Source organism: Pogona vitticeps, chromosome 4 (genome assembly GCF_051106095.1).
Source record: "Pogona vitticeps strain Pit_001003342236 chromosome 4, PviZW2.1, whole genome shotgun sequence".
NCBI classification, from domain to species: domain Eukaryota; kingdom Metazoa; phylum Chordata; class Lepidosauria; order Squamata; family Agamidae; genus Pogona; species Pogona vitticeps.
The window spans coordinates 120,533,819-120,549,680 of NC_135786.1; the positions used below are offsets into that span (position 1 = coordinate 120,533,819).

The 15,862-nt window shown below is 41.8% G+C and overlaps 1 protein-coding gene across 3 annotated transcripts in view; it reads right to left on the bottom strand.

Moving 5' to 3' along the window:
• The window catches only part of PAPPA2 (pappalysin 2), a 435,383-nt gene that overhangs the window by 390,749 nt on the left and 28,772 nt on the right, over positions 1 to 15,862 (bottom strand). For all 3 annotated transcript variants that reach the window (XM_072998203.2, XM_072998204.2, XM_072998205.2), the window contains exon 2: positions 13,268 to 14,327. In XM_072998203.2, the coding sequence (XP_072854304.2) occupies positions 13,268 to 14,327 (1,060 nt within the window). The remainder of the gene's footprint in view (positions 1 to 13,267; positions 14,328 to 15,862) is intronic.

Genomic DNA, 15,862 nt, shown 5'->3' on the forward strand with positions numbered 1-15,862 from the left:
CGCTCTGGATAGCGATCGCGGGGGACACTTCACCGGTAACGTTGTCCAAAAGGTGGCAGAAGCATTCGGAATAGAATGGGAACTTCACACACCTTGGCATTCCCAATCTAGTGGAAGAGTAGAGACAGCAAATGCTTTCTTGAAGCAAACCCTGCGGAAGCTGACGTTAGAATATCACTTGCCATGGACAAAGCTCTTCCCCATAGCACTTTTTGCTATGAGGACAAAGCCTCGAGCTGATATAGGGCTGTCACCCTTTGAAATGTTATATGGACATAATGTGTGGGGAAAGGGAGAGCTAACAGGCGTAGTGCATGAACTGGGTGAGGCTGCTCTGAAAAGATATGTTCTGGCCCTGTCTTCTGTGTTGTCGTTTAACAGGATCAAAGGAATACAGCATCAGATCATGCCACTGGAGGTCGCTGTGCATCCTTTCCAGCCTGGATAATACGTGTATGTGAAAAAGTGGAAATTTAACCCATTGGAAGCTAAGTGGGACAGACCCCATCTAGTCTTGCTGACTACTGAAACAGCAGTTTGAACAAAAGAGGCCAGTTGGACCCACCACACCCGACTGAAGCAAGCTGTGATCCCAAACAGTGGAACTGAAGAAGAGCCATGGGTTTGCCAGATTCCCGATCCACAGGAGCCATTCAAGTTGAAAATAAAAAGGGGGGGCAGAAGTGGGTTAGGGGCCGAGGAATAAAAATGCTTGTGCTGTGGATTCTGTTCCTAAGCTGTTGGGATGGGACTGAGGGTGTGGTTAGAGGAGATTTCAAAGATATAGAAGCCAGGATGAAGAAAAATCTGTGGGTGAAGTTAGCCAAAATTGCAAATGTGACGGACTTTTGCCTGGGTCCAGATGATACTGTACATGGTTTGTTAGGGACCTGTCTTATTCCAGTTTGTAAGGAACCCCAGAGTATTGCCAACCATACTGAATTAGGTCAGTGGTTTGATGCATCTATTGTAAAGTATTCTAATTCACATGAGTGGGGATACATTACGAGGCAGCTACCTGCTGATGCATTTTCTCTGCACACACCTATAGTGGCAGCTGGCGAAAATACAACATGTGCCAGGGTTGTTAATTGCTCTTCTAGTAAATGCATTAAAACGCCAAAAGCCACATGGAACTGCTCCCAGGCGGTGAACATATCGTATAACTGGGCTCATATTATCCTGCCACCTGGTTGGTTTTTTAAATGTGGGCAACGCACATTTAGTTACTTTCCGGCCAACCTAAGTGACACTTTTTGTTGCTTGAGTCGTTTGGTACTTAACTTGCCAAGAAAAGAGGAGATAGTACAAGGTCATTCTAGAATGAGAAGGGAACTTCAAGAATTAAGCCCGGATTGTAACAGCCACGTACACATCATTAGTGATGCAGAATTCTTAACACTAGGAGTTTCCTTATTAGGTGTCCCTGCCCTGGCCATATATAATGCAAAAGAGATATCACATCTGGCATGTGCATATCAATGAAACCTCTACAGCCATCAGTCTCTTAAATCAAGAGCAGCAACAGCTATGAGGGGCTAGACTTGATAACCGAGCAGCCTTATATTATCTCATGCTCAAGGATGGCCGAGGCTGTGAGGGGTTTCATAACTTATCTTGTTTTAATTTGACCGACTGTCATGAATTTGATTATGAAAATAGAATAGAATTGTATTTCATAAGATTTATTTCAGAGCTGCAACGAAAAAGCTAGAAATCTGCTTGTGTCCAGGTGCTAATTAGAGAGAAAAATGTGCAAGGTCAGTTCTTCTCCAGCTAAAGAAAAAAAAATTAAGAAGAGCAAGCTGACCCTTATCTTATCAAAACTCCAACGAACAAGGACACAAAGGCTTAATTTAAGAAAGATGGGTGAAGGAGAAGGACGGAGAAGAGATGGAAGGGAGAGACCGAGAGAAATGCAGCCGACAGGACTTTATTTTGAGATTGCGTAAGAATGCTTATTTAAGATATAGTTAGACAGTTAATTATTTTCACTTTATAGAGGAAATACTGGTGGCTAAGGCTGGGGGTTATTTTGGAAATAATTTGGAAATACTGAATGACATTAAAATAAGCTTGTTGAAATGATATCTTTTGTAATAAAATATAAAAAGACAAATTGTCTGTAAGCTGTCTCCTTGTTTAGACCAAGCTACTGTAGCAAATTGGATATTTTAGAACTAGGATTGTTTTGATCTGGCCACATTACACTACCAAATGAGGGTCCTAAAGTAATAAAAGAGGAAGAGCAGACCTTCCAGATTGTTTATTTAAAATCGAGACAGACTTGGGTGAAGGAGTGAGAAGTCGCCTAGAGCAAAATTACAGGACCCGATTTTGCTGGCAATAGGGACTGATCATTCTGAATCCCTCTCTGTCTCGTGTAAAGGCAGTTCTAAGGAACGCTTTTACCACATGGTGGCAGCGGTGGGATCTGAGTCTCACGTGCCGTGTTTACAGTATAGTGGCAGATGGGATTTGATTTACAAGCCATGGTGGCTGTTTTTGGATACAAATCCATGTGCTGTGTTTATGCCATGCTGGCAGCTTAAATATTTGCGCTTTGCTCAAGGGCTGAATTAGCGCTGGTAATTGTTTTATGAAGGCAGATGTGTGAGTAAGCAGATACACACTGCTAAATAAAGGACAAGAGAAACTTCTCTGGCGTGAGCTTCAGAGCAAAGCAGGGAAGGTTGTAAATTATTGTGACTGGAGAAGACTCCTATGCAGAAAGCTCAGGCTAAAGTGATGCAAGGAGAGATTCTGCCAGTGGCTTAAGTGTTCTAAGGGAACAAGCATTGTGCTGTTTAAAAAGTGCCAGCTCGTTTCACTCAGGTGACAGAGTGGCAAAATTGTTTTGAGTGTAGCAGGAGTCTATAAGGAGCAGCCAGGATAATAAAAGTAATTTAAAAGTGATTAAATAAAGTTTAAAAAGGAAAATTTCCTACCCCAAGCCAGAGCCAAAAGGATTTCCTGGAGGGAAAGTAGGATCAGTCAAAGTTGACAGTTTAATTGTTTTATTGCTCCTCCCGTGCTTCAGCCAAGGCTGCAGGGAGAAAAGAAAAAAAAAAGGAAAAATGGCTTTTAGCAGTCGGTTTTCACTGCCTGAAGTATCAGTGGATAAGGAGATGTTGGAAGCAGTGGAACACTGGGAAGTAGATAACCCAGAGGATGAAGAAGATGCCCAAAGATTAATAGAAGCAAATCCAGAAGTTGTTAAACCTAAAGTGAAGCCAAGAAAGGCACAGCAGTACCCTGGGGCGGAACAAGTTCCAACTCAGCAGGACCTGCTAACAGGAGAAATAACCATGCAGAGGGGAACAGCTGGAGCAGAGGCTGACATTAGTGGCAATGCTGCAGACCAGTCAACTCTAGAGAATAAGTTAGCTGAAGTGATGGCTGATTTATTAGCTTGCCAGAAACAATGGGTGAATGCACACACAGCTAGTGAACTTCAAGCAAGAAGATACCACGAAATGAAACTACAGATTTTAAAGACGGAAATTGCTGAGAAACAACAAGCCAGAGACTCAATATCTAACATTGACAGGAGAAACCTACCATATTACCAAGAGGGCGATGGCATTTTTTCATTTTTATCACTTTTTGAATTTTCGTGTGCTGATCTGAACGTGCCAACACAATTATATTTAAAACTTCTACGATCACAAGTTTCCGGGGAGTTAGCCACCATTTTAGCAAGAAGCTCCAGCCAAAATTTAACTTGGGAACAGTTTAAAATTTTGGTTTACCAAAGAGAAGGTTTTACACCAGAACTGCTAAGGCAACAGTTTAGAAAATTGAGGAAGACCCCTCAAATGAGTTATTCTGCCCTTGCTGATCAAATAGAGGTGTTAGGCGACTGTTGGTTAGAGGCTGCCAAGGTCAATACATTCAAGGACTTAAGAATGCTACTGTATATAGAACATTTTCTAAATTTAGTACCACCAGAGTTAAAGAGTAGCTTATTGGAGAAAAATTGCACAGACCTCCAAACGTTGGCGCTCAAAACCGATGAATTAATTTCCTTCAAGAAGAGTGAACCTATTACCAGAGGAAGGCCTATTCCAGAAGTGTTTAGAAGGCAGAGTCAATACGAATCCAAGAAGACAGTGGTTCCTGAACCAAGACAGTCTTTTGCTGGAGAGCGAAGAAGCATGGGCCCTAGCCAGACTAGGTCACCCTTGACTTGCTTTCAATGCGGAGGAGCCCATTTAAAAAGGGATTGTCCACGACTGGCGGGATCAGATAACCAAGACGGGAAGCAAGTTGGTAAACCACCTTTACCTGCCCCACGGAATTTCCAACAGACACCCTTACCAACACCAAGAAAATTCGAGAAGGCACCCATACCGGCTCAACGGAAATTCAAATTAACAACCCTGAAAGTCAATTATCTCAGTGCAACATCGCTAGAAATACCAGAACAGCCAACAGAACCACATGTAATTAATCAACTATGTAATGTGCCACCCCAGAGACAAGGAGGAGCCAATCCAAATTTTTCTGAAACCAGTGAAATGCAAGCAACAGAGCCAAGGATTGTGCCAAGGATAATGGGCTTACAAGTAGCTCAAGTCTCTACAACAGTAAACCAACAGACACCCTCAGGGGAGAAATTTTCGGTGATAGATCCTAGTAGCATCCTACCGGAAGAACAGTTATATTGGTCACTGAAAAGTTTTTCGGAACCAGTAACCCTACATTTTGCTTCAGGAGATATAACCATAAACGCCTCTCGAGATACCGCCGCGGACATTTCTTCGATTAACAAACGGTTTGTGGATCTGGCACTAATTTAAATAACCTGAGATGTCCAGTAAAAACTTATGGATCCGGAGAAGTAATCGAGAGATTCGTACCATTAATCTACGTGCAAATTAGCTACAAAAATTGGAAAGGCGCAAAATATCTATTAGTGCATGAAGGTAAACCCGATTTCTTGATAGGCAACGACTTGGCGTTTCTTAATCACCAACATACTGAAAAATCCACGTCAATACAAGCTGTAACAAGGTCTCAAAGTAAAACAATGCAACATGTACCAACTGAAGAAGATTCAGAGGATGACTCAGAGGGACAATTAGCACAGCTACAGCAGCACCTTGAAGACGAAACGGATAGTACAACCGAAACAAAAACGGAACCAGATGATCTACCTATAACAATGGGATCCGAAGTATTCAAACAGAAACAGATGGAAGACCCTACTTTGGCTTCTTTGAGGTCACAAGCCGACGGTTACGCCAGACAACCGGTACAACAAAAAGTATCCTTTTTGTGGGGGGAAAATGGATTGTTATACCGGGAATATTCCCCAAAATCGAACGAACAGGCGGAACCAGTACAACAACTAGTCATTCCAAGTGAGTACAGGGAAAAAATTCTACAAATGGCCCACGATAATCCAAGTAGCGGACATCTGGGAATCCAAAAAACGTTAAGCCGGATTTCACAACATTTTTATTGGCCCGGAATTTCTAAAACCGTCAAGGACTACATTAGTACCTGTGATTGCTGTCAAAAAACAGGGAAACAGACTGATTGTACAAAACAAAAATACTATCATGACAAGAAGGCCCGTCACCGAGAGTTTGCAGTGGGTGATATGGTATTGGTACTAAACCCGCTCAGACCTTCAAAATTGGAAGTAGTTTGGGAAGGTCCAGGGGAAATCATACAAAAAGTGGGAAATGTGAATTATCTTGTGAAAATGTTAAATTCATCCAAGAAACCAGTTATGTATTATGTAAATAGTTTAAAAATGTATAGAAACAGATCTGAAAATAATTCTAATTGTAACAATGTGGGGAGAAAAATCAAACATAATGTAACAGATCGTTGAAAAATTGTATGCTGATATAATATGGTTACCTTGAATTTATGGTTAAAATGAATTAACTTATTTTTCTGTATACTCATAGAGATATTTAGCTATAAGAACAAATGTGTTACTGGTTACTATTAATCATCTTGTTTACTTGTCTGTATATTGATAGAGATAGGCATTACTGTTATGAATTTAATACTTTGTTAAGATAAATTTAAGTTCACATGTAGTCGTTAACCTTTCATAATCAAATGTTAAGTTAATAACAAAATAAGAACTTTAATAGTCCTGTATTTTGTATCTTTAAGGGGGGCGTGTCATGAATTTGATTATGAAAATAGAATAGAATTGTATTTCATAAGATTTATTTCAGAGCTGCAACGAAAAAGCTAGAAATCTGCTTGTGTCCAGGTGCTAATTAGAGAGAAAAATGTGCAAGGTCAGTTCTTCTCCAGCTAAAGAAAAAAAAATTAAGAAGAGCAAGCTGACCCTTATCTTATCAAAACTCCAACGAACAAGGACACAAAGGCTTAATTTAAGAAAGATGGGTGAAGGAGAAGGACGGAGAAGAGATGGAAGGGAGAGACGACACACCGAGAGAAATGCAGCCGACAGGACTTTATTTTGAGATTGCGTAAGAATGCTTATTTAAGATATAGTTAGACAGTTAATTATTTTCACTTTATAGAGGAAATACTGGTGGCTAAGGCTGGGGGTTATTTTGGAAATAATTTGGAAATACTGAATGACATTAAAATAAGCTTGTTGAAATGATATCTTTTGTAATAAAATATAAAAAGACAAATTGTCTGTAAGCTGTCTCCTTGTTTAGACCAAGCTACTGTAGCAAATTGGATATTTTAGAACTAGGATTGTTTTGATCTGGCCACATTACACTACCAAATGAGGGTCCTAAAGTAATAAAAGAGGAAGAGCAGACCTTCCAGATTGTTTATTTAAAATCGAGACAGACTTGGGTGAAGGAGTGAGAAGTCGCCTAGAGCAAAATTACAGGACCCGATTTTGCTGGCAATAGGGACTGATCATTCTGAATCCCTCTCTGTCTCGTGTAAAGGCAGTTCTAAGGAACGCTTTTACCACACCGACAACAGTAAGTCCATACACCACCAGGTAGCTGTCCTTAGGGAAATTGTGAAAAACATTAAGGAAGAAACAAACCCTGTATGGGGGGACTGGCTCACAGGATGGTTACCCTTTGGATGGTTGAAGTCACTGTTCTTGGCTGTAGTAGGGTTTATAGTGATCAGTCTAGTTGTGTGTTGTGGCCTACAGCTTCTAACCAAATGTTTCCCCAAAGCTATTCTCTCACCCTGGGGAAAGCAGGGCACGATTACCATTAGGTTGGTAAGATCAACCACACTGGTTGAAAACCCACCTATGGAGAACTCAGAAACATCTAGTGATTATGCCTCTCTGGCCATGTCCAAGGTCTCCTGTAATTATGAGGTGGTTACAAGAGACTAAAATTTGTTCAAGTGTTTGGGTTTGCATTGTTATGGGAAAGTAAAGGCCACGATTGAACAAATTTTACTTGTAATCAATGAAGCTTTAAGATTAAAGAAAAGCTAGGCAGAAACTGCTTGCAGTTGCTGTTGCAAAAGGTATTTTGAGACACTGCTTGACTAATGCTGAAAGAGGAACTGAATTTAGGCACAGAAAAGGAAGAAGGATGTTTGTTACAGCGGGTAAGTTCTTGGGCAAGGGTGAACATGAGAAGCTGAGTGGGGATTTCAGTATCAGTTGACCTCGTATAACCTAATGTACTAAGACATATACCCTGAAAATAATATTTGCTGACTGCTGAATTGGGGTAAAGAGGAGACATTAATCATGAACATAATCAAAAGGAGGTGTGATAATCAGGGGAGGGATTTGGGTGGTAAAGGGGTGGAATAATGGGAGGATAATTAGTAAGAATGGAAGCCCATTGGCTAATTGTCGAATGGGAAAGTTAGGATTCTTTAGGTATATAAATCTATGCTGCTACCTCATTTATTCAGAAGTTCTTGGGGGTTTTCCAACTTGAACTTGCCCGCTGCTGCAGCGCAAAAACCAATAAAGCTTTTTCCTTGCATTTTACCTCAGAGTTTGTAAGAGAGTCATTTTGCTCTAAGTAGATATTTCTACACATAACATGTTTTCCTTCTTCTACATTCCTCGGAATTTTTTTCGAACAATGAACGTGTGTGTGTGTGTGTGTGTGTGTTTAATCTAACCTGTACAACCAAAAGTCTGCACATTTGTTTCATTTGCAAAATTCTGTATTTCTACATGCCTTACAGTAGTTTCACAGACATGTACAAAACACCAAGATGAAAGGTGTGCACTATACAGTAGTACCTCAGTTTGCGAACGCCTCAGTTTACATGATTTTGGTTTAAGAAATAAAGCCCTGGTTTATGTTGTTTTCTATTCTTTTTTACGCACTATGAAAGGGTTTTCCCAGGGTGCATTGTGCCTATAGCCCTGTCCCTTTCATAGTGCAACTGGCGTTTCATTTTGCGAAATTTCCATACTTCATAATGTCATGTAGAATGGATCAGTTTTGCAAACCGAGGTAATACTGTATTTGGAGTTATAAGGCCATCAAATCTCACCCCTTGCTTAATGCAGAAGTCCAAATCAAAGTATACCTGACAGATGGTGGTCTAACTTTCTCTTGATTGCTTCCTGTGTGCGAATGCTCACCATCTCCAAAGGTAATTGATTCCATTGTTGTAGTGCTCTAATAGTTAGGAAGTTTTTTCTAATCGTTAGGAAGTTTTTTCCCTATTTAAACAAAATTTGGCTTCCTGTAACTTGAGCCCATTATTACATGTCCTGCACTCTGGGAAGATTGAGAACAGATCCTGCTCCTTCTCTGTATGACTATTTTTCAAGTATTTGAAAACTGCTATCATATCTCCTCCCCCTCCCCCCACCCCGGTCTTCTCTTCTTAAGGCTAAAGACACCCAGTTCTTTCAGTCTTTCCTCACAGGGCCTGGTTTTTCCGTCCCCTGATCATTCTTATTCCCTTCCTCTGAACTTGTTCTAATTTGTTTCCATCCCAGAACAGGACATTGTATTCAAGGTGAAGCCTAACAAGTCATACTAAGACATACTTCAAAATGCAACCATATCAAAGCAACATCAATTTTTGAATACAGAATTGTTGCTCAGCAAGATTTCTTTTCCCACAAGGGGATATTAGTAATTTTTCAGCAATATTAAAGACCTGGTCCCACCATCATCACATCACCCTAAACACCACATTCTTGCATAGAATATTTTCTTGGTAGCATCAGACAGAGAATTAACTCAGGCTTTTTTTTGTCTTCCTCACATCACTAAAATCAGTGGGAGCAACACTAGTACTTGATATGGGCATCTCAGTGTCTGAGGCCAGAACACAGGTTAATTAGCTGCTATGGATTGCACCTGTTCAATGTTTAGAGCTCTCATCAGCTATGCACAGTCAGACAAACTGGTGAATTTTGCCTTCCAGTGCTCTGGAACCTTTTGAAGTAAAGGTGCATGCCTTTCCAATTTTGTATCAGTTCACTTCAGTTCAGAGGAACTTTCTGTAAAAAGTGTATTTACACATTTTGTATACATTTTTCCTACTGTGTGCATTTTTTTCAGTTTTGTTAAGTCTGCTTCAGAGCATGTGAAAATCTATGAGAGTTCACACTGAAGTACATCATTCTTCAAGATGCCACAATTAGAGATTGTTCATTTCAGCTCGTTTAGCAGCTGAACAGGTGTTCAGTGCTTCATAGCCCCGCCTCCTCCAACAGACATCCACTTGCCGGCAGCAACTTGGCTGTGCAAGCAGATGCTCTGTTTCTCAATGTAGTTGTGGAAGAGCTAGCCATGTTAGTCTGTGCAAACAGTATAGGTAAAAATAAAGGGAAATAAAATAAAAGAACAAATAAAAAGACAAAGCTGTGGTGGCACCTTAAAGACCATTATATTTTAATGTGAGCTTTCATGGGGAAATCTACTATTCCTTGTGTTAATCTAATCTAGCTGGATTCACAGGATTCCACTGAATGTTAGAAGAAAGGAAGTGATGAGCAGAAGAGGAGAGTATTTCAAGAACTCTCTGTCACAGTTTGTGTCATATTCATTACACCTCACACAAACATATTCTACTGTTGGCAGATTTGTAGTCCACAAAGTCCACAAAGGCAAAGATCAGTAAGAGTAATAGTAAGAAAGCAGTACCAGAAGGAATAGGGGTCACTATTCAAATGCTCGGGACGTGGTGGCGCTGCGGGCTACACCACAGAAGCCTCTGTGCTGCAGGGCCAGAAGACCAGCAGTCGTAACATCGAATCCACGTGACGGCGTGAGTTCCCGTCACTTTGTCCCAGCTCCTCGCCAACCTAGCAGTTTGAAAGCATGTAAATGCGAGTAGATAAATAGGTACCACCTCGGTGGGAAGGTAAACCGGTGTTCCCTAGTCACATTGGCCACATGACAACGGAAACTGTCTTCGGACAAGCACTGGCTCTATGGCTTGAAAACAGGGTAAGCACCGCCCCCTAGAGTCGGACATGACTGGACAAAAATGTCAAGGGGAACCTTTACCTTTACCTATTCAAATACTCAACACACAGTGCCTAATCTCAAAAAAATATACCAATATCATTACCACATGCAGGAGTAATTGCGCATAGAATCAACAGCCTCATGCACCTATTTGCAGGTAAATATTTGCAAATTTACCACCTGACAGGTAGTATTGAGTTGTTAGTCCCGGGGGGGGGGGGGGGGACTGTTTTTGCCACAACACTTTCCTGTTGTACCAGTAAAAAGATGGAAGAGATCTGTTGAAAGACACTGAAGATTTAATAAGACCCGACCTCTGAAAACATGCATTTCAGGTCTGATGAGACAAGATAGTGTAGATAAGATGGTGCAGGTAATTGTTCAAAGGGCATATTTTCCAGGCAAAACCTGTAAAAGGCCTACAAGGCTTACAAGGGTCAGTGGACCTCGTATCCTGAAAACACCACCACAGCTTAGAAAATTTACTAATCTGCAGCCTCACAAGACGTGAAAATGTACACATCCTCTGATATGGTGCTTAGCAAAGGGTGCTGCTCAGCACAATAAAACCAGCAAAAGACCAAGATGTTCTCATTTATACACAATTTTTTGTTGTTTAAAAACTGAATTTTGATATCTCAAGGAATGAAAGCTTTTCCTTCTTCTTATACCAAACAAAAAATCCTATGCAAGTATATTTTTTAGATTGAAGATTCTGGGTTGCAGCACACTGGACAAGGGTAGTATTCTATAAGTAAAAGTTTGTCTTCTCCTCTTGAATATAAAAGGGCACTCAATAATTTATTCAATAAGAATTGTAATGTAAGGACCACATTTAAACTATACAGCAAAGAAACTATAAAAATAAAAGTAACATCCAACCCTCTTTCTCTTCCCACAATGTTGCCCTTGGCAACTAAAGGTCCCTGACATTTGGAATCTCCCTCCCTGGCCCCTTTCAGACTTGTCTGGACTGCGGAGCAATGAAGACGCCGGGTTCCACAGTGTCAGTCTACCCCCCCACATACACACACACTCACACACAATTCCTATTTCCTAAAATAATGGGCTTGTCTGAGCCAAAGAAAACTAAAAACAATGTATTTGTTTAACAACTCTAACAGTTTCAGTGGGACTTGCCAACTAAAACTCTACTTGAATCATTCCGGAAAGACTTTCTACTAGACCTGAAGGAATCCCAAAAACTCCACATGCTGACACTCATCTTTATTTTTGGATATTAGTGGGCCGGGGGCAGGGGTAAGGTCAACAGCTCTAGACAGCAGCCGCCTTTGTTAGTACATGGAGCAAAAAACAACTGGAAAAGATGATGCATTGAAATGCATGCTCTGAACCTAAGCAGTTCAAAGGATCTCACTATTTACTAGCATCATAAACAATACTACAGACTTAATCTCATCTAATAGTCATTCCCTCTTCCCAAAGGAACTGTTCCTCTATGGAACAGCCTAAGGTTCTCAAGCACAGAATTCAAATTCAAGTGGAGATGTATATCTACAAGATGCTAAGGGACCAGTGACCATATCCTCTGCTTCCAAGAAAACATAATGGCAAAGGACAGACCAACCTCATACAATCCATCAACCACAGAAGAAAGAGCTGTTGCTGACCCTTCCTTCCTTCCTTCCTTCCTTCCTCCCTCCCTCCCTCCCTCCCTTCCAGCATAGGATATCTACTTAGGTGGTAAATCTGTGAGCAGGGACCATTCTTTAGCACATTGCCTAGAACATATTGTACACCTCATAAAATCATTGTGCCAATCTTGTCAGTAGTCATAATAAATCTAAATGTCAGAAGACAACGAAATGGCTTTTACTCATCTTATAAATCCTGTGGCTGGGCAGAAAGAGAATGAACAATACAGTGGTGCCTCACTTAACGAGCGCCCCGTTTAACGATGAATCCACATAGCGATTGAGTTTTTGCAAATGTTTTTGCGATCGCATAACGATGTTTCTAATGGGAGAAATCACTTTGCGATGATCATGGGGAAGCGCTTCCCCATGATTATCCCAAAGGCCCCGCTGATCAGCTGTGTTGCGAGGGATGGAGAAAGAGAGCCCCGAAGCACAGGTGATCGGCGGGGGGTTGTGAAGATCGTGGGGAAGCCAGCTTTGCAAACCCCCGCCGATCAGCTGTGCTTCGGTGCGCTCTCTCTCTCTCTCTCTCTCCCCTCGCAGCTCCAGCCTGGGCAGGGAGGCTGAGGCACCGCGCCGCCACCCTGGCCATGGCGGCACGGTGCCTCAGTCTCCCTGCCCAGGTTGGAGCTGCGAGGGGTGGAGAGAGCGAGAGAGAGAGAGAGAGAGCACACCGAAGCACAGCTGATTGGTGGGGGGTTGCGAAGCTGGCTTCCCCATGATCTTTGCAAACCCCCGCCGATCATCTGTGCTTCAGCACTGGCTCTCTCTCCCCTCGCAGCTCCAGCCTGGGCTGCCGGCTGGAGCTGCGAGGGGAGAGAGAGCCAGCGGGGAAACACAGCCTTTGGGATGATCACGAGGAAGCGCTCCCCCAGGATCATCCCAAAGGCCCCATTTTGCACAGCTGATTGGAGGTTCCAAAATGGCTGCCCGCTGTGTTGCCTTGCTTTAGAGGCACTGAAAATGGTGGCCGGATGGAGGATTTTCACTTAAAGGTGAGTTTTTTCCCCACAGGAACACATTAAACATGTTTTAATGCGTTCCTATGGGTTTTTTTGCTCTGCATAGCGACGAATCCGTATAGCGACGATTTTTTCGGAACGGATTATCGTCACTATGCGGGGCACCACTGTACATAATTTTAATAATAGGGTATCATCCTGCTACAGACTGGTATCCCAGATAGGAGTCCGGGCCCCTGTTCCTCTCTCCACTCACTCTTACCGTTGTGGTGAATCTGGATCAAAGCACGTCTTCCTTACATTGGTCACTTCAGGGTTGCAACAGTCTCCGTCATCAAAATTGTGGAGCATATTGTTACATTCCATATTGCAAACACCATCTCGGCGCTCCCAGGGATAACAGCGCCCCACTCGACGGCAGTCACCCCCATCATACCCAGTCAGTGGGTGCTTGCACTCTGGGTTACAAAACTCATTGCCAATCTTGCCAGGTTCACAGTTCATCAGGACCACACGGTAGCGGAGTAAGGAACTGTATATGTTGTAAACATTCAGTTGCCATGTGATATTGTAGTGGCCAAAGGCTTGACTCAGCATTTGGTGCTGGTGGGCAATCTGCTCTTGGCTGACCACAGGATGGAGACCATCATCATCATAGATGTTGATGACACGGTAGCGGACAACTTTCTCATTCCGCAGTGGCCAGTGGTTGTTGTAATGGAAGATTAACTCCACGTTGTCACAGACTGTCTGTCCACAAAATGGGGGCATGAGGGGTGACAAAATGGGAGGTTCTGGTGGATAAATGGACTCCACAAGAGGGTAGGCTCCATCCTTGAATGTCACCCACTGATGTTCTAAGTGACTGAACCTTGCCTTGAACAATGGTGTAGCTTCTTTGTCTTCAGCTTTTCTCAAGAAGGCCCTCTGGAGTTTCTCCTGGGGCAGAGCAATACTCCAAAGGGTTAACAATGCTAGGTGGCCACGAAAATTGTGCCCATTCAAGTTGTCACCTCCCAGAACCAAAGTGCGACAAGAAGCCATGAAGTGACTGTGAAGGTCACCCAGTTGCTGGGAACTACGAGCTACCCGCTCCCCATTCAAGTACAGCAGCATTTGCTGCCCATCATAAGTGGCAGCCAAATGAGTCCATGTGTTGCTCTGGTAATGGTGATGAGCCAATATGGTAGAAGCTCTCCTGATGCGGTCTGTTCGGAGTGAGAAGAAAAAGCGAGCATTCTTCTTCCCAGGATTCTCTTGCGAATGGATTCCCAGAGTCCATCCTCTGTCACTGGAAATGTGGGAACAATTGTCAAATACACCTAAACAGGGAAAGATACAGAAAAGGAAAATACAATGCAGGCATGCTGCTACAAGGACCAGAACTTCCAACTGAACACTTTAATGCAAACCATACATTTAAACAGGTAGTAAGCCAGGTACAATGTCAGAGGGTCAAACTTTCTAAAAGGAATGTTTCCTCAAGTGGTGAAAGACATCTATTTATCCTAGCTTCAATCATCCTCAACTACCCATTTAGCTGTGCTTTCTGCGATTGGCCATTAGTAGGTGAACAGGGGCTTAATTTGTATATCCGATTGTTGATGTAGGAATCTCTGAGGAAATCTCACTGTGAAAAGAGAAAATTGATTAATTATACATTCCATATGACATCTAATATAATCCAAAGAATTCTGGAAACTGGAACTTAGAGAAAAAGTCAAAATGTTTTGTGCAGATCAAACTATATATCCCATTAACTCCAGCACACAGTAGCCCTTCTACTTTTAACTTCATCACAAATAAATGACAGAGCTCTCAATCTGCATTAGGACTACATTGCATGAGGCAATTAAATTAAATTCGTCTTCAGACACTTCTCCCTGGATATTTATGACCTGCCCTACATGGATTCAAGGAAGATGGGTTACAGATGGTGTTTTCCCTTTTTGTTCAGGAGGGGACTGGTTGGAAAGAGAGTTAAAATTCCTCTCCCCACACACTTTAGTGTAGGTACACTTGAAAACGTTAACCTAATATAAGATTTGTTCCTTAAGAGGCAAAAAGAAAAAGAAAAAAGTTTCATTGGTGGAGATTACCATTGCCAAGGTTTGTGGTGGATTACCATGACATGGCAACAGACTCAGGAAAGTTATCTGTGTTTGTTTTCTTTTGTTCTGCCCTCATATTACACTTTGGTCTGAAGTTCAGTACTTCTTGGTATATATAACATTGGGTCAATTTATGTATAATACTAGCAATTTTGATCAGGTACAATTTCAAATTGGATAATAATTTGCAGCCACAATGCTACAATACTGGACAGTCACTGTCATTAGGGCCGTATCATTCATGTAACCTTGTCAGCAGTGACAATTGACAGGTTCCTCATAGTACCATGCAATGAATAACCAGTGGACTTACATCTTTCGGAGGAGAGAGAGAAAGACCTTTGCTCCTAACCCTAGATGAACACAGGCCAACTAGATCAGTTCTGAAAACATCCTCAGCATATTTCCTCTTCAGGGTTGAAACACAAAAGAAAAGCAGTTCTACAAGATGGTATCAAAAACCAACTATGGATTTCAAACTCACTTATGCTCACAGCAATGACAACATTAAGAAACATCTCACATGCTAAATCATGGAGCTGCACAGAAAATCTTTTTCAAATCTTTCTTCCTTTTAAAATATTTTAAAAATGAATGTGTGAATAGCAGATAGGGAAAGTCTGAATCAATGTTTATTTTGGAAAAAATCTAGCATTATCATGAGATCTGCCATGAAAGAAGAAAACTGGGCTTCCATTGTGGATGAGACCTTATTATGACTTCTCTTTAAAAATTATGCCTGTCTT